At 44.8% G+C, this 19,111-nt stretch overlaps 1 protein-coding gene across 1 annotated transcript in view; it reads right to left on the bottom strand.

Moving 5' to 3' along the window:
- NMB (neuromedin B) overlaps positions 1-17,316 on the bottom strand; it is an 81,390-nt gene extending 64,074 nt beyond the window's left edge. The window contains exon 1 of the mRNA XM_078684615.1: positions 17,028-17,316. Coding sequence (XP_078540741.1) covers positions 17,028-17,199 — 172 coding nt within the window. The 5' untranslated portion in view covers positions 17,200-17,316. The remainder of the gene's footprint in view (positions 1-17,027) is intronic.
- Between the last annotated feature and the right edge of the window lie 1,795 nt (positions 17,317-19,111).

The following is a 19,111-nucleotide window of genomic DNA, read 5'->3' as shown; positions in this document are numbered from 1 at the left end:
AGGATTTTTTCTCTATGGGTTTTTTGAAAATTCTATGTCTAATAACTTTGGCGTTTGTGGACGGAATTGGCTGAAATTTTCAGGAAACTGGCACATTTTGTTTCTGAGCAGCCCTTAAAAATTTGGGGGGGGTTCGTCCAGTGGGGGCCGAGAAAAAAGGGGGGTCCCAAAACGTGTTTTTAACATTGAGTTTTCCATAGGGCGGTTGGCCTCACTTTTAGCCCGAACGGCTGAATGGATTTGCACGAAACTTGGCAAAATTGTAGGGACTGGTAGCCCGATGTGCCTTTTGTAGGTCTCAATATATGTGCTCCAGTGGATTTTGAGAAATTAACGTTTAAAAAAAGATATATATCTGTAAGCGCGGACCAGGCAGCGCACTGGTTCGCGGACTTTTCGCGCAACGGAGCTTTGTGAAGCGAAGCTGATTGGTTCTCCGGCGTCTGTCAACATTCCAAACAGTCCGTAGCGGCCGCCATCTTGTCTCTCGGTAGGATCGAGAGACAAGAGGAGGTCAAAACAAAGGGGGAAATAACTATAAGGGGGCATAGTAGATCCTCGCTGACCCCCTAGGTTTGATGTGGAGGTTTTAAAAGGGCCCCGCGGGGCAAAAAAAAATAATAATAATAATAATCGAACGGCTGAATGGATTTGCACGAAACTTGGCAAAATTGTAGGGACTGGTAGCCCGATGTGCCTTTGCTAGGTCTCAATATATGTGCTTCAGTGGATTTTGAGAAATTAACGTTCAAAAAAAGATATATATCTGTAACAGCGCACCGCTTCGCGTACTTTTCGCGTTACGGAGCTTTGCGAAGCGAAGCTGATTGGCTCTCCGGTGTCTGTAAACATTCCAAACAGTACGTAGCGGCCGCCATCTTGTCTCTCGGTAGGATCGAGAGACAAGAGGAGGCCAAAGCGAAGGGGCAAATGACCATAAGGGGGCATAGTAGATCCTCGCTGACCCCCTAGGTTTGATGTGGAGGTTTTAAAAGGGCCCCGCGGGGCAAAAAAAAAAAATAATAATAATAATCGAACGGCTGAATGGATTTGCACGAAACTTGGTAAAATATTAGGGACTGGTAGCCCGATGTGCCTTTGCTATGTCTCAATATATGTGCTTCAGTGCATTTTGAGAAATTAACGTTCAAAAACAAGATATATATCTGTAACAGCGCTCCGCTTCGCGGAGATAAAATTATATCTGTATTACCTAGGTGTTGCTAACACCAGTTAGCGACGGCTAGTAGGAGATAGCGACCATCTTGGGTCCCACTTTGCATGTGAGTGATATTTATCACTAATGACATGCAAAGTGGGCATGCCAAGATGTTAGCGACTGGAAACAGTCGCTAACATCGCTATCTCCTATTATCAACTTTTGGAAATATTCGAGATAAGCGCGAATATCTCCAAAAAGTAACAGCTGCCCTGAGCAGTTCTTAGCCATGTTATCCAATGGGAGGTGGATAACATGGCTAAGAGCATTAGCTCGGTAATGCATGAATATCGCGGAGTTTTCAGCGATATTAATGCATTGCGCTCGTTTTTTATCGTATTTGCGATAAACCTTGATAATAGCAAGGTTTATCTGCGATAATTTCTGACGGTAAAAAAATCTTTGCAATGCATCGTTAGGGATAAATATCGCTTAACTTTGGTAATATGCCCCAACGTCTGTTAACGTTCAATTCGAAGGAAATCAGGAATTGTTGAAAAACATTGTGTGCGCCATCTTGTCTTTTTTCAAATGCCACACTTTTGTCGTGCACGGCAGCCATTTTAGATGCCTTGACCAGACCCACTCTGTGCACGCTGTCGATCCTTAGCATGGCTCCCCACCCTCGCAAGCATCTCACCCAGGCAGTGGTCACCCCCGCTCTCTGTCTTATGCATGGGTAATAAACCTCCCCCCATCTGCGCTGCTCTTCCCTGAGAATCACACCCTGTGCCCGCCCGACACCTCCCTTTCGCCCTATTCACTACCGCACCCTCTGACACTCCTTTTCCTCTGTGTCCGATTGTCCAGGCCGGTCCTAGGCTATCAGCTAGCCCTGCAGATGTAGTTTATGGCCACAGCTGTAAAGAATCACCCCTCTTCAAAGGAGTTATAGTAGATCAAGGCCCACACTCGATGAGATCCGTCACAGCAGAAGCGTTGCTATTATCTGAAAACCATCCTGTATTGTGATTGGGGAGGGGACCGAGCGTGAAGCGGAAGATTCCAGGGATGACTCTTTGTACATCAAAGTTTTTACAATTATGTGTCACATTAAAAATATATAGCACTCCGACAAAGTAGTAAGATTATAAAACTTTAATAATTTATAAATATATACAAGAAAACAAAAATAGTAATAACATATAAACATTTTTAGAGAAAAACAACGAAGTAGCGGTCGGCTGTGCGAATAGTCCCAACGCAGCACAACGTCCAGATTTCCGGCGTGGGGCGTCGCGGGGGGTGGGTCATCAGTAGCAAACTGTTGTGCGAATAGTTCCAAGGCAGCAGAACGCGCCGAAATCTAGATGACACGAAAGTGATGTCTAGTAAGTTGCCACCCAGCAAATAACGGCGTGGGGCGTCGCGGGGGGTGGGTCATCAGTAGCAAACTGTTGTGCGAATAGTTCCAAGGCAGCAGAACGATGGCACCAAGGTGATGTCCAGTAAGTTGCCGCACTGGTTTTGGTATCCTACAATGCTGCTCCGAATAACGGCGTGGAGCGCCCCGGGGGAGGCGGCGTGAACGGGCCTCTCCAGGTGGAGTCTCATCTGTTTTAGTGGGGCGCCCCTTTACCGTTTCAGTTGCCATTCCGTCCGCTTTTGGTCCACTGTGTCAAAATCCGCCATTCAGCTGAGTTGCGCCCACTCTTGCGGTGCAGCGATAGGCGGCTGCCACAGGACTCTCAAAATGGCGGCAGGCTCTTTCCTTTTTGGGCGTGGTCCACTGAAATGGCCCTGGGACACCTTGGAAATCGGACGCTTGTCTGCTAGGTCTTGGACCCCATTCTCGAAAGCGTCCCCTCCGCCTTGAGAATTCATCAAAAGTTTTGGGGGCCCCGACTCCTGCAGGCTTCTGGTGGGGAGCGGCTGCCATGATTGCTCGCGGAATGACCACGACGGAGCTACGAGATGGTGGTGCTCTCATGGTGACGCCAGTTTAGTCTGAAACATCCAGAAACAAGGTGGGGCTTTCATCGTTTGGGGGAAAAAAAAAGTTTTCATCCAATGAAAAGTGTTGTTTTTAGGTCATATGATCAAGCCTTCCATCATTAGGAAACCAAAAGTAAAATGAACCAATGAAAAGTTTTATAAACAAGTCACATGACCTGTTATGCGGCATAGGGTATAAAATGCGGAGAAAATACGTTGGCACGTGAGGCGGCGTCAGTAGCGGACCGATGTGCGAATAGGCCGAAGGCAATACAACGCGCCAAGATCCGGATGGCACCGAGGTGGTGTCATAGTTGAGAGTTCTGAGCAGCGGTTGTAACACTGTCTGAAGCTTATTTGCAGCTGCTGCAGCTTCACTACGCGCCAAGATCCGGATGGCACCGAGGTGGTGTGTAGCAAGTTGCCGCACTGGTGTGGCCATCCTACAATGCTGAAAGTCGGCGTGGGGCGCCCCGTTGGCCTGTGAGTTTGCGTCAGTAGCGGACCGATGTGCGAATAGGCCGAAGGCAGCACAACGCGCCAAGATCCGGATGGCACCGAGGTGGTGTCTAGTAAGTTGTCGCACTTCTGTGGCCATCCTACAATGTTGAAAGTCGGCGTGGGGCGCCCCGTTGGCCTGTGAGATGGTGTCAGTAGCGGACTGATGTGTGAATGGGGCCAAAGGCAGCGCAACAATATTTTCTACTATATTTCCGGAGTAGAAGACACCACAAGGCGCTGAGATGCCAAGATCCGGATGGCACCGAGGTGGTGTGTAGCAAGTTGCCGCACTGGTGTGGCCATCCTACAATGCTGAAAGTCGGCGTGGGGCGCCCCGTTGGCCTGTGAGATGGCGTCAGTAGCGGACCGATGTGCGAATAGGCCGAAGGCAGCACAACAATATTTTCTGACTGACACCATAAGGCGCTGAGATGCCAAGATCCGGATGGCACCGAGGTGATGTCTAAGTTGCGGACTGATGTGCGAATGGGGCCAAAGGCAGCGTAACAATATTTTTTGTATGGAAGATACCACTAGGCGTTGAGATGCCAAGATTCGGATGGCACTGAGGTGATGTCTAGCAAGTTGGTGTGGTCATCCTACAATGCTGAAACTCGGCGTGGGTCGCCCCATTAGCCTGTGAGATGGCGTCAGTAGCGGACCGATGTGCGAATAGGCCGAAGGCAGCACAACGCGCCAAGATCCGGATGTCACCGTGGTGGTTTCATAGTTGAGAGGCACTTCATCTGCAGTGGGGCGCCGAGATCCGGATGGCACCGAGGTGATGTCTAGCAAGTTGCTGTACTGGTGTGGTTATTCTACAATGCTGAAAGTCGGCGTGGGGCGCCCCATTAGCCTGTGAGATGGCGTCAGTAGCGGACTGATGTGCGAATGGGGCCAAAGGCAGCGCAACAATATTTTCTGACGAGAAGACACCAAAAGGTGCTGACATTCCAAGATCCGGATGGCACCGAGGTGGTGTCTAAGTTGCGGACTGATGTGCGAATGGGGCCAAAGGCAGCGTAACAATATTTTTTGTATGGAAGATACTACTAGGCGTTGAGATGCCAAGATTCGGATGGCACTGAGGTGATGTCTAGCAAGTTGCTGTACTGGTGTGGTCATCCTACAATGCTGAAACTCGGCGTGGGTCGCCCCATTAGCCTGTGAGATGGCGTCAGTAGCGGACCGATGTGCGAATAGGCCGAAGGCAGCACAACGCGCCAAGATCCGGATGTCACCGTGGTGGTTTCATAGTTGAGAGGCACTTCATCTGCAGTGGGGCGCCGAGATCCGGATGGCACCGAGGTGATGTCTAGCAAGTTGCTGTACTGGTGTGGTCATCCTACAATGCTGAAACTCGGCGTGGGTCGCCCCATTAGCCTGTGAGATGGCGTCAGTAGCGGACCGATGTGCGAATAGGCCGAAGGCAGCACAACGCGCCAAGATCCGGATGTCACCGTGGTGGTTTCATAGTTGAGAGGCACTTCATCTGCAGTGGGGCGCCGAGATCCGGATGGCACCGAGGTGATGTCTAGCAAGTTGCTGTACTTGTGTGGTCATCCTACAATGCTGAAACTCGGCGTGGGTCGCCCCATTAGCCTGTGAGATGGCTGTTCTTTGGATTTGGGCCTGGTCCACCAAAATGGCCCTGGGACACCTTAGAACTCGGACGCTCGATTTTTTTTTCCTTTCCTGTACATGCAAAAAAAGGTAAATGCCCGGTACGTTACACGCTTCATCTGCCACGATGAACTCTCCAGAGGAACCGAAAAAAAATATAGTTGTGGTAACTATACCATGCATCGTCATATGGAGAGGTGGCACCAATTAATTATAGTGCTGCATAAAAGAGAGATTTGGAGGAGAACCCCTGACCTGCTAGTACATTCATCAAAGAAGTGGCACTGAGAGCTTCAGAGGCAAGGGAAACGGTCCCAAATATTTAGAAGAACTTTGGAAAGATTAAAATGACATGTTTAGATTGTGGCAAATTAATTTCATGTGGACATATGAGTGTTACTCTAATAAATACAGCATATGAAGATCATCATAGTCGATGGTTGGTAGAGACATTTTGACTATATCCTGGACCTGCCCGTCCTCGCTCAAAATGGCGCCAGAATAAATGGGACTCGTAACTCCTTGTTGTGTACTGGTTGCAGAACCTTGAAATCACGAGATACGTATGCAGTTTTGAAGCACATGGCGGGCGGGGACGAGAATTGATTGAATATTTCGACATCCCTATTGATATTAAGTTCTGATGTGTTATTGATTACTGTACTGTTGAAAGTTCGAATTAACGTCACCCATGGTACTTGCCCGCAAATGTATATCTAGATAATTTTATTGTAACTGGCCCTGTCGTATTTTAATTATAAAATGTACGTCCACCGATTCCGTAACTGTTAGACACCTTAGTTCTTGCAACCTAATGGCCCGCCCGTTACGTTCCTCTACAGTGTAAGTGTCTATTCATCATATACGATTACAGTTTGCTCTGTGGCAGGCCCACGTGATTATAGGCTCGTATTTGTATAATGACATTTTCACAATAAAGGTTTTTAAAAGAAAACATGGTAGTAGTATATACATTGGTAAAGTTTTTAATATTAGTGACTGTTTTAGAATCATTAAAAGGCAAGTGAAATAAAGCAGACCAATTACATGAAGGGTAAAAGGTATAATACGAAGGAACGCAGTAAAGATAAATGGTCAAGGGCTGTTGTGTTTTCTATTCCTGCAACATAAAGTGATCGATAAGAATCTCATATTCAGGCGTATCGGCGACTAAGACAGCAGGTCGACCCTCTTTTGCTCAACGGCTCCGTCATGGGACGAAGAAACGCTCTTTTTCTCGAAAAAAGAATATATTTTACTTGCAGGACAGTTGTAAAATTTCCGGGAAAGTACATTAGCCTGGAACATTATAACATATATTTAAGAAAAAATAATGTTCGGAAGTAATGAAAAGCGTAATTTTTAGGTCATATGACCAAGCCTTTCATCATTACAATAAGAAAAGTAAAATGAACCAATGAAAAGTTTTATTAACAAGTCACATGACTTGTTATGCTTACGTTACGCGCTGCGCGCCCCGGATGACTTCCGGATGCGCTAACGCGGCGCGTCATATGACGCATTACGCGACAACGCAGGTACAGAATATAGTCAAAATGTCTCCACCAACCAGCGGTCGGAACACAACCCCTTTCAGCAGGCAAAATAGTTCTGTTAAAGGGCAACAGAAGGGACAGGCAACAAGAACCATCAGTCAAAGAGGGGAGGGCTAGTTCTTCTCTACCGGGTTACATTGGGGCGCTACCGGAACTGATCGAATTGGTAGTCTACAGTGTTTCTGGATGTTTCAGACTGAAGCTGGGGTTAGCATGAGAGCAGCACCATTTCGTAGCTCCGTCGTGGTCATTCCGCAACCAATCATGGCAGCCGTCCTTTATCGTTATTTTGGGCGGGGTGGGTGGCGGAGCCGAGCTGTTTTGCAGCCATCATTGTGTGGAGTTCAGTTCATCTCACTAGTTTTGTATTTGTCATGAGGGGTTGTTCCTAATGTTTCTATTTTAGCGAGGTCAAAAAGAGATCCCATTAGTGGCCTACTGATTTTGCTCGATTCCTTTTCTTTTTTTTTACACGATTTTTCGTTATCTGGAAAGACTAAACAGAGTATTGCGACTCTGTGTGTGTTTGTAAATAGAGAATGAACCAAAGAGAACTAATTCTAAAACAGTAAATACTTGGATAACAATCAATCAAATGGAGAGAGAAGCAGGCACGACGGATTACAACGGGGGCAAACGCCTGCGTTAACTACCTTTCACTATCTGCAAAGAGAGAGTACTCCTAATAGAAATGAGGGGGGGGGCACCATTCAAAGCAGATCAGTGTGCATAAACACGAAAATGTTTTCACTTACCACGTACTTGACATTCGACAGCTTATGATATTTGCTATTAAAAAACCATTGAAATTCACTGAAAAAACCATAGGTTATAGACCATATATAGTTAGGAATTAGCATTTACAAAACCTTGAAAATTCACTGAAAAAACCATAGGTTATAGACCATATATAGTTAGGAATTAGCATTTAAAAAACCTTATTTTACTCACACAAAACCATTGAAATTCCATATATAGTTAGTTGCACTAACTATATATCGCGCACCCGCAATCCACTGCTGATCATGTCACATATTACATCATTCATGACATGGTCAGTGACATCACTGATGACATCACTGATGACATCTCAAATGACATCACTGATGACATCACTGATGACATCTCAAATGACATCACTGATGACATCACATCACAACTAAATGAGTGGATGTATAAGTGTCTGAATGAAGGTTTTAGTAGGTGCGTGACTGACTGTATGAGTGAGTGATTAAATGTGTCTCACTGAATGCATAGGTTAGTGACTAAACTGTCTTAATTTGTGCATCATTATGTCTGGTATTCTGTAAACTGCTGCATGTGTTGATCAGTAGCTATATGAGTAACTATATGGGTTATTGATTGATTGTCCAAGTATTTGTATGGGAGACTGAGTGTGTGTGTGGCTGGCTGGGAGATGTGTGACTCTGTGCAGATCAATGTATTCTTGTATCAATGATTTATAAGAGAGTAAGTATGTGTTAGAATATGTTTGAAAATGTAAGGTACTCTATGTTTAACTGTATAGATTAGAAAATGGAAGTGTGATTGATTCTTTACAGGACTGACTAGGTGTGTGAGTAACTCCAAGGATGAGTGGCAGAGTCTGAGTGTCTGTATAGGGTGTATGAGTGCATATGATAGTGTTGTAAAGATGAGTGATTGTATGTATGAATGATTGTATGGGTGAATGAGTGAATGTGTGTGTAGACGTAGGAATCAGTGAGTGCGTATGTAGTAACTAGTATTGGTGTGTCAATTGTTTAAAAGAATATGTTCTGTATTTAACACTGGGTGTAACAGAGGTTATATTAAAGTGTGAGGAGATGCATTGTATTGTCACATGAATGATATCATCAGTGATGTGACCATTGATTTCAAATGAGATGTCATCAGTGATGTCATTTGAGATGTTATCAGTGATGTCATTTGAGATGTTATCAGTGATGTCATCAGTGATGTCATTTGAGATGTCATCAGTGATGTCATCAGTGATGTCATTTGAGATGTCATCAGTGATGTCATCAGTGATGTCACTGACCATGTCATGAATGATGTAATATGTGACATGATCAGCAGTGGATTGCGGGTGCGCGATATATAGTTAGTGCAACTAACTATATATGGAATTTCAATGGTTTTGTGTGAGTAAAATAAGGTTTTTTAAATGCTAATTCCTAACTATATATGGTCTATAACCTATGGTTTTTTCAGTGAATTTTCAAGGTTTTGTAAATGCTAATTCCTAACTATATATGGTCTATAACCTATGGTTTTTTCAGTGAATATATATATATATATTATGTATGTATATATATATATATATACATATATATATATATATATGTATATATATATTTATGTTTATTGGATATTAGATCACCCAAATACATGCAAGTAGGAAATCATCCGGCACTCCGAGGTAGAAAGAAAGTCTTCACTTTATTTTATAGGACAATGTATAGCATCTATGCGTTTCGGGAGTTCAAGCTCCCTTGTTCACGATGATATATGTAGTTTCAATTTAGCAGCATTTTTCCAATGACTTTGATTCTCCCAAGTTCTGTAAATCGTTCACCTAGAGTTAGGTTATAGCAGAGGCGCTGGGGCTGGCAGCAGTGCGCGCTCCTGTAAGACCGCCCCTCCAACCCTCCGGTTCTTACAATATTCCGCGCGCGTCTGTGTGGGACTCTCGGGGCTGACGAGCTCTGCACGCTTTGTTTTCTGACGTTTTTTACGCTACACCGGCAGGTCGAGTCCACGCCTGACAGGTGTAATCTGCTGTCAACAGCCCACCTGAAGGGCGACGCGCGGACTTGCTTCACGCTGGCAACAGAGAAAACGGATTCATCTGGATGTCGTGTTTTGGCAGCTCCTGAGTTAGCGTTTAGCACAGCTACACGGTCTTTTCTGTTAACTTGACCAAAACGAACGGGGGCCATTTTGAATCCCTCCGACTTCCGTTTCCTATGAACACGCTGCCTCGTGGTCAGTGTGCCCTTTCGTCCTTTCTCGATATCCATGGTCACTAGTCTGCTCGGCAACAGGCTATTTTTAGTACTGGTCAAGCGCACATGCGCATTACGCACCAATTGGTCACTCTTCAGGAATGTTCATACTAACTGACCAGTGCTGTTGAAGCTCCTCCCACACGTTGGCTGTGTTCCAAAAATGACCTTATATGTACCTAAAATGTGTAACTTGTAACCGCCTATCTTTTTATTACTATTAAACTGTATAAAAGAGGTCGCGCACCAATGTTCGGTGTGCTACTTCTTACATTACCGAAGGGTGCTGTGGGAATGTATCACCACCCCATGGGGTCTTAATAAACTTGTCTTTTACCTTTTCCAGTGTCCGTGCCAACTTCTATACTAAGGTGTTCGAGAGTTAGCAGAGTATGTAGGCCTGATTTGAACCCAACACCACATGGACACGTGAGGTGTTTTTGTTGCTTATGAGTGGGCCTCAAGTCAGTTTAAATGGTAACTGATCGAGTCCCATTCACTACAGCACTCAGAGAACTCGCTAATTACAACAACAATAATGTTGCATATAAATATGTTCATAACGATATTGCAGGACACGGGGAAAGGTTTATGGGGGCTTCGTGATCAAATAGAACAAGCATCGGTAAAGCCAATCGGTCTCACGCTTTGGCTTTACAACTGCAGTACTGAGGGTTTTGTATTAAAACCATTGGCCAAAACGATTTTTAAAAGGGTTCTTTCCAATACCGAACTCGCAAAATCCGAATAGGCTGGAATAACATGAAATGAGAAGCTGGGAAATGAAATGGACAAGAAAGCTATCCAATCAAGATAAAGGGATTGACTTAAAGCCCATCCTATCTATATATTTTAATGAATAAGAGACAATAGTCTTCCACAAGAGGCAACCATAGCAGTCAGTAGAGCAGACCTGCAAAGGAGGCAGCAGGCCTATGGCCTGTATAAGGTCAAGGAAGGTTAGGTGACTTTCAATACAAGTAGTACATATCGGCAGAGGTAACCCTGGCCACCAGGGTCAGTACAAGAATGTTTACTACCACAGGCTGAGCGTAATTTTACCCTCCCCTGAATTTGTAACGGTCGTTTTTGATGAGTTTGAGGGTGTGTGATGTACCTCACCTGGGGATGTCCTATGTAGCCACCTGGATCTGAATTACTGTAGAACCGCCTCTGATTGTCCTCTTGCCCTAGACCCCCTCCTTCAAGTCTTCTTTTTTAAATTTGTATAAAAGCTTACTCATAGGTCCACTTGTAAATGCTTTGGTACATTAATTACAAGGACACTAACCGCCAATTGTATTACTACACAGTAGCTGAAAATTGAAAGACTGTGGCTCACACTGCGACGAGAGAACTCACCTGATCTAAGGCTTCGAGATTCAAAGCACTAGACATATTTGGTGTCAAAATTACCCTAGCTCAACAGCACTCAAAGATAGACCTTTAAGTGGACCCACCGAGATTCATGGCTTTCATTTGATTTTTACTCACTCAGTAGAAGGAAATGGCCCACTGAGTGTTTTTCCATTCATTTAGCCAACAGCCAAGCAAAACTAGAATATTAACCCCTGCAATGTTACCTTATTTGGAGCGATAAACATGCACTTTTAGGCTTTGAGTTTAGAAAGGTGTTTGCCCTAGGTGCTTTAAGAGCCTTTGCCGCCCCATGTGCAGGAGTGTGAGAGGGTTGAGCGTGCATGTGCTCTCACTCACCCTCCATAGCTTGCCTCTTAGGCCTATGCTTGCCACCCCCTTCCTCAGGTTACCCACTTTCTTGGTAGGGAATGGAATGTCAGGCAAGTAAGAGCTTTGGAGTAAAGTCCAGCTAGACACCGTGCATGTGGAGAAGGAAATACAGAGGAAGGTCAAAAATACCTTTATCTTAGAATCCAAGACAGTCTACTTCCCGAGTAAGGTACATGCATTTTATATGACTTGAAGGGCTGAATCTTTAATTTTTACCATTTTTAGGCCTGGCTTCACAACGAATCTGTATGTTTGACCTATTGTTACCATGTTTTTAAAGTATAAATAGAGTCGCTTTTGTCTCCACCCACCGGAGTATTTCTCTTTCATCTTGTGCTTTTGGATGGACCAAAAAATCAGGAGACTGGGGAGGAAGGGGTTTTCATAAAGTACACCTCACTGTAGTTTTTAAAAATAAATATATATTAATTCATTTTGTGCTATGTTAAGTTACGTTAAATACATTTCTAACCCACACCTCTGCCCACTAGAGGCCTGTTAAAGTTAAATATACAACTTACTTTGGGGAAAGCCGGATTTTAAAGGTTTTATAAAGATGAAGAAGACTTCTTGGAAAAAATAGGGTGTAGAGAATGCCATTCCAATGCAAGGGAGCTAGTTGAGAGAGGGAAACGTCTTCTTTTATCTTCCCTCTCAATGAGGGAACACTATGTTATCTCCTCTGGCCTCATGGAAGAGCAAGGGTGGGGGAGGGGTAATGTTGAAATGTTTTCTCTGATGAATAGAGGACCTCTGTACACAGAACTCTGAATTTTATTTGTTGCTAAACCAGTAGCCAGTGTGACTGATCAACAACCTGAGTGTTCTTTCACACCCGCAAAAGATTTGGAAGAGTGACGTCTTGAATCATTTGAAGACCGTTGCTCAAACGCTATCCAAAAGTACAGGTCGCTGGTGCTATCAGGTTTGGGTGCTACAATTGCTGTGACTGCTAGTACCTGACCTTAGGGAATTTGGAAAAGCCACATCTTGTGAAGGAACTTTAGACAAGCTACTGAACGTATCTGAGGCTGACTACAGATGCTACATTGCATCCTCGCACAAGATTAAAGTCCTATGGTGCCTGCTCTTACATGCAGCATCTGAATCATACTACCATTGAGCATTGCGCCAGAGAAACAGAGGGAATTATAAAATATCAAAGGTAAGTGTCATCACCACAGTAGTGAAAATGAAAGTTGGATGATGAAGTGAGTAGCCCTAGAGCGTGGACCGAGATACTACAGGTAATTGAGGACAGATGTGAGTTCTGTGGAGGTACACAGGGAAGATAGCTCGAACAGGAAAGAAATTAAACAAAAGGATTTATCCCACCAGAAAAGATCTGAACCGTATATGCGCTAGGTCTACTGTCCCATTGCTTACCTGGCGACCACTTAATACATTATGATCAATAATGTAGACACCATGAATCTCAGTCCGTTATACAGTGAGTCTCACTGTAAAGCATCTCCTGTCCTTAGTACAATGTACCTGTCTCATTGAAGATAGCACGGACAGATAGTCAGACAATGGACATAGCTGAAGGAACAACTCCGTTCTTAATGCAGGCTAGGTACCAGGCACCCTTTATACAACACAGCCTGCGTGAGACTATATAGAGCAGTCTTTAATCTGCTGTGTCCCACAATAAGTTAACTGCCCAGGACTTGACACAATGCATCTGTCTGTTATTTAAATGATCACTTCTTTAAACAATGTTACTGCCCGTTAGATAAGCAATCTAGTTTTGACGCAATGTATTCAACTATAGGTTAGGCGCCTACTCCTTAAAGCAATTTTATTGACTATAGGAAAAAACAATGTAGTCTTTGATATAATATATCAGACTGTAGTTTAAAAATACAATTTCTTCAAAGAGTGCAACGGAAAGTAGGTTAAAAAATCCAGCCCTTCAGTGAAAATAAAGTCCACTCCTTTAAGCAATGTTACTGACTGTTGGTTAACTAATAGAGCCCTACAGATAACGTGTCAGCCTACAAGTTAAATCCCACTCCATTAAACACTGTGACTGACTGAAGGTTAAACAGTCAACTCCTTGATACAATATTGTTAGACTGCAGTTTTAATGTGACTCACTGAAGGTTAAACAGTGCACATATTGTTATCCTGTAGTTTTAAAGCCCTCTCCCTTAAACAATGTTACTGGCTGAACAGTTCACTTTTTAGATGCAATATTGTTAGGCTGTAGTTTTAAAGCCCGCTCCATTAAACAGTGTTACTGACTGAAGGTTACACAGTCCTCATATTGTTAAAATGTAAAGCCCACTCCGCTAAACAATGTTACTGACTGAACAGTCCACTTTTTGATACAATATTGTTAGGCTGTAGTTTTAAAGGCCACTACGGTAAACATTGTTAGCGACTAGATTCTGAACAAGACCTTTACATAATGCAACAGCCTTCTTTGAACCTAACTACAAACTGTAGATTAAATAGTCCAAGTATAGACGCAATGTATCCTACTGCAGATTAAAACAATTCTTTTGAACAATATAGGTTAGCAACCCAGTCCTTTGTACAGTATATCAGACTGTAAGTAAAACCTACTAAGATAAACACTTTTTCAGACTGGAGGTTAAAGGGTCAGATCATAGACACACTGTCTGACTATAGATGATAACAACCTCTTTTGAGTAATTAGGTTACAAATCTAGTCCTTTATATAGTATAACTGACTGTAGGTAAAACGCCCTAAATTAAACAATGTTACAGGCTACTATAGGTGAAAAGGTCCAGTCAGTGACACAATGTATCTGACTAAAGGACACACAGTACATGATACAGTCCGTCTGGCTGTAGGGTGAACACCTGGTGCTCCTTAGAACGTGTCGTGTAGGAGGTGCTGTCAGGCGTATGAGGAGGGGGGCTGTGTGTTGGTTGAGGGCACCTGACTCCCTGGGTAACAACCACCAGTCACTTGCTATTAATCTGGCAAAGTTCGTGAAAAGGCGATTCCGCTCAGATCCCTGCCTCTCGGCTAAGGACAGGACCTGACTGAGGGACACACAGTACATGTCATTCCTCTTGGACTTAGCAGCGGATGTTTAATTCATTCATTGCATGGCGCTCGATGAAAGCAGCTCCAGGACCGGTGCCAACCAGTGCCGCAGGAGATAGGGAGGGTGTCTGCCCACGAGGCAAAGGGAGAAAATACCATTTAAAACCAGTTTTCGCATCAAACCACGTTCTGCATCCCTGTTAGAGCATCCAGACCTGTGAATCTAATAAAAATGTAAAACTGCAGAGACAACAGCACAGGCAGAGGCACCCTGGGCCTCCTACCCGACAAATCACTGTAGTGTGACATAAACTGCAAAGAAAATATACTCTCCTGTTTTTTTTGTATCTTGAATGCTCAGTATTATTAGCAGGGCACTGGTAATATGCTATTCTGCTGCTGCAGTGTTTTTAGATTAATTATGATTTTGCACGTTTGTCACACAATCAATCACTAGCTACATAATCTGTAGATTTGAACAAAAACAATTATTTCTGGCTCAAATGGATCAAAAGTTAATAAAAGCTTGCATGTGTCTTTGCATAGAGGACAGCCTTTCACACAAGATTTACTGGCCATATTCATCTACTTATTGCTGTATTTGGGTCTTAAACTGGTACTAATAAATAAGGTGCAATATTTGCCCAGGCAGTGGTACCATGTGTAAAGATAACAAAAGAATAAAGTAATACTATAGTACAATGTGCCGCATAATTTCGTCAACTCTGCTGCATAACTTGGCAATCCCCTGCTGCATAATTCCAGTGGTTCTGAATATTGTAATTCTTAAACCGTAGTCCGGGTCTTACAAGATGCATCGCTGTAAAATGCACTCAGTTTAGTGATTTGCGCAAATCAATACATAAGGGTTTGGTGTTTAATACTGTTTGTTTAAGGTGTTGGAGGAAATCATCAGAATGTAATCAGAAACTGATGGGCAGATGTAATATAAACAGCCACGATAATCACTAAATGTACTAAAATATTGGCTTCTTTTTGCTGCACGAAACGTGTGCTCCTACCACGCAGTTCAATGGCAGTCAGTGTACTGACCCCCGAAAGATGAAAGGACGGGCCATGAAGCCCTCCCTCCTGCAGGTTGCATCGCAAACATATCCCTGCAGCTGCCGCATTAACTCACCGAGTTTTAATATCGGGCAATATATACATACATTAACGTACACGAGTATTTTGTAGGTACATTAAACATGATTACCTTCTGCTGTTTTGACCACTTGCTAAGAAAAATGTATTTCAATCTGGCGCTATATTAATTACGTTTCCTACCTTGTTTGTTGTAGTAACTATACTTTTACACTACCTACCACATAATTTGTGCGTTATTCATCAAACTGTGAAAACGAATTATAAAGTAGATTTAGGCTGTGATTAAACGTTTCAAATGTTCAAATATTATTTGAACACCATGTGACAAGCACGTTACACTTTCACATTCAAACGAATGAAACAAAAGCCCTTAAATTCATTAAAATACTGCTACTATTTATCATCTCATATAAAAAAAAGATCATTAATTTCTAATCTGTCAATCATGGCCATATAGTGTCGTTTCGGGGTTCGAATGGCGTTGACGTACCACTCCAGCTTTGCTCTCGTGTTTTGCCACGTCATCAAAAGCCCGAGATGGATTTGTAGAACTGAAATACGGGATTATAAGTGGACAGACTCATGTTTCCTCTGTCTCTGATTAATAAAAATTAGATTCGCTAACATAACAGGCGTGGAGCACGGATCTGTGTAAGGAACTGCACGTGCGCAGCCCCGCACGCTCTGGTGATTTATAGCGCTAGAACAGCACACGCTGTACTGATGTGTGTTATGCCCAGCGAGATGCACGCCAAATGAGGAATATTGGTAACCCGTGTGGTTATGTAGCACACGGTATATTTCCCAGATCTTCTAAGCACTTTACATTGCTTGCACTAGAAACACTTTCCCCCCATTCCTTGCACTCATTTTATGACCCTCAGATGCATGAAATCCTGTATTGCCCAATTCAGGGATACTCGTTTGATCAACTTTAGAAGGATTAGAGTGAGTGAGTCTGCCAAAACTGGAATCAGACCTGTGACCCCGGGGAGTGCACAGCGCTCTTTGCAGCTGACACATTAACCCATTGACCTCTCTTACTGGGAAGGAAACCTGAGATCCACAAGTAATAAACTCGTCTTTACAGCAGGTGCCTTAATATAGCGAACTATCTGGAAAGAATTAGAATGAGCGGCGAGCGGCTCACACACGGATCTGAGCATCAGGAGCATTAACCCACTGGTCTACCATGCAAGAATTTGAACCTCTACCCTATCCTGTTTGATACAAGCTTCTATCTCTTCAGCAAGTACTTTACCCCCACTTAGCTATCTCTCCAGGAGAGGGAAAGACGAGACAGATACCTGTGGCCCAGAGTTTGTTCCTGGGGTTGACTTTGATATCGTGCACCTTGCCGTGCAGCTCGGACTGGTGGTAGTCGACTTTGACGGCGGCCGTGGCTACGATGAAGGCGGAGAGCAGCAGGTAGGCGAGGCAGCCGAGCTGCAGCAGCCTGGGCACGGACAGCGGGGCCATGTCAGGAGGCTGGGGGAGGATGGGGCTCTGCTCTCTGGGGATCTCTCGCTGCTGCTTCTCCGGAGTTCTCACTTGTCTGCTCTCCGACTCTCTGGTCCCTTCCAGCCCCTCTCTCCTCTGCTCTCTCCTACTTCGCCTCCTCCGTTTAAGTACCCAGGCGCCGGGTGGGGGCTGCTTGCTGAATAACAAACACTCCGCACTTACGTACGAGTGTGCGCGCGTGTCACTCTTTGGGGCTTTCTCTTTACCCCTTGTAGGGTACGCCTCCAGGAGGGGCTGACAGGAGACAGGTGAAATGACTCATCTAGAGAGGTGTGTGTGCGTGTGTGGGAGGGGGTTTGGGGGTCTTCTCCGCCACGCACTGCCTGCTCTGTGTGCTTAGCCCAAACAGGAGTCCAGTCACAGCATCCTTGTGCAGGAAGACCACAGAGGACTTTTCTTCCTGCCCTGCCTGCTCTCTCTCTGTGCTGCCCTAGGAGGTACAGGCAGGGGTCCAGTGACCGGACTCGTGTACTGGTAGGAGGGGGTGTCTCCTTTGTGTCCTGGCTGCGCTGTGTACTGGGAGGGGGTGTCTCCTCATGCCCTGTCTGCTCTATGCTGTGCCCCAGGGACCCCAGCAGGCACAGACAGGAGTCCAGTGTCCAGACTCGTGCACTGGGAGGGGGTGTCTCCTCCGTGCCCTGCCTGCTCTGTGCTGTGCCCCAGGGACCCCAGGAGGCACAGACAGGAGTCCAGTGTCCAGACTCGTGTACTGGTAGGAGGGGTTGTCTCCTCCGTGTCCTGCCTGCTCTGTGTACTGGACCAGGGACCCCAGGAGGCACAGACAGGAGTCCAGTGTCCAGACTCGTGTACTGGTAGGAGGGGTTGTCTCCTCCGTGTCCTGCCTGCTCTGTGTACTGGACCAGGGACCCCAGCAGGCACAGACAGGAGTCCAGTGTCCGGACTCATGTACTGGGAGGGGGTGTCCCCACCATGCCCTGCATGCCTGTTCTGCTCAGGGACTCCGAGAGGTTCAGGGAAGAGTCTAGTGGTGGGACTCATGTGTAAGGGGATATTTTTTTTCCGTATGCTGCTTGTTCTCATGCCTGCCTCGGGCAGAAGCCCAGTGTACTCGTTGTACCGAGATAAGGAGAGGGATTCTTCTTCATGTGCTGCCTGCTACGCCTGCCTGACTGAGGGACCCCAGGAGGCACTGGCAGGGGCGCTGCGCTGCTCCTTGTTGTGAGAAGTTGGCCTGGTATATGCTGTCCACTAGTTCTAGTGGGCACCTTGCACCAGTCCAAACAACGAAAGGATAAGTTAAAAGACAACCTTTATTGAAAGGTATCCTTGTGGTAGCTATGGAGTGCAGCCTTCAGGCTAAATCTTGAAAGAGTGTAAAGCAGCTTGGTTTACCAGATTATAACCTCTTGAATGTCTAAATAAAAGGAGAACCACACAAGGTATATATAAAATATATATATATATTACTAAACACTCTCTAGTAATCTCTTTGTGGGATTACAAAGCAAAGTACACAATTTAAACACAATAGAACTTCAGTAAATAGCACAATATAGAATGGGCCCCCAGTGGGAGACCAAACTATATATATGAAGAAAGTGGTATAGGAAACACAACTTAACTAGACACAGTGCCTAGAGCATGTAGAATTGCTGGAACCCCAAGGAACCACCGAAGGTAGTGACACACGGGATCCACGGGGGACTGGTGCAGTGTGAGAACACAGTCGCGAGCCCCCTTAACTTCTATGGGGAAAGTAGTAGTTGGAATTTTAAAGTTTAAGGACACTTAGGAGAGGACTTTGAGCAAACCCCTTTACACTTAAGGGGTTCTAGAGCCAACACCCATGGGAGCATCAGAGTACTCGAGTTACCTCACCCAGGGAAGCCAGGTGCATAGGTGTCAAATG

Source organism: Lissotriton helveticus, chromosome 3_2 (genome assembly GCF_964261635.1).
Source record: "Lissotriton helveticus chromosome 3_2, aLisHel1.1, whole genome shotgun sequence".
Classification (NCBI taxonomy): domain Eukaryota; kingdom Metazoa; phylum Chordata; class Amphibia; order Caudata; family Salamandridae; genus Lissotriton; species Lissotriton helveticus.
This window is presented reverse-complemented; position numbering and strand designations above follow the sequence as displayed.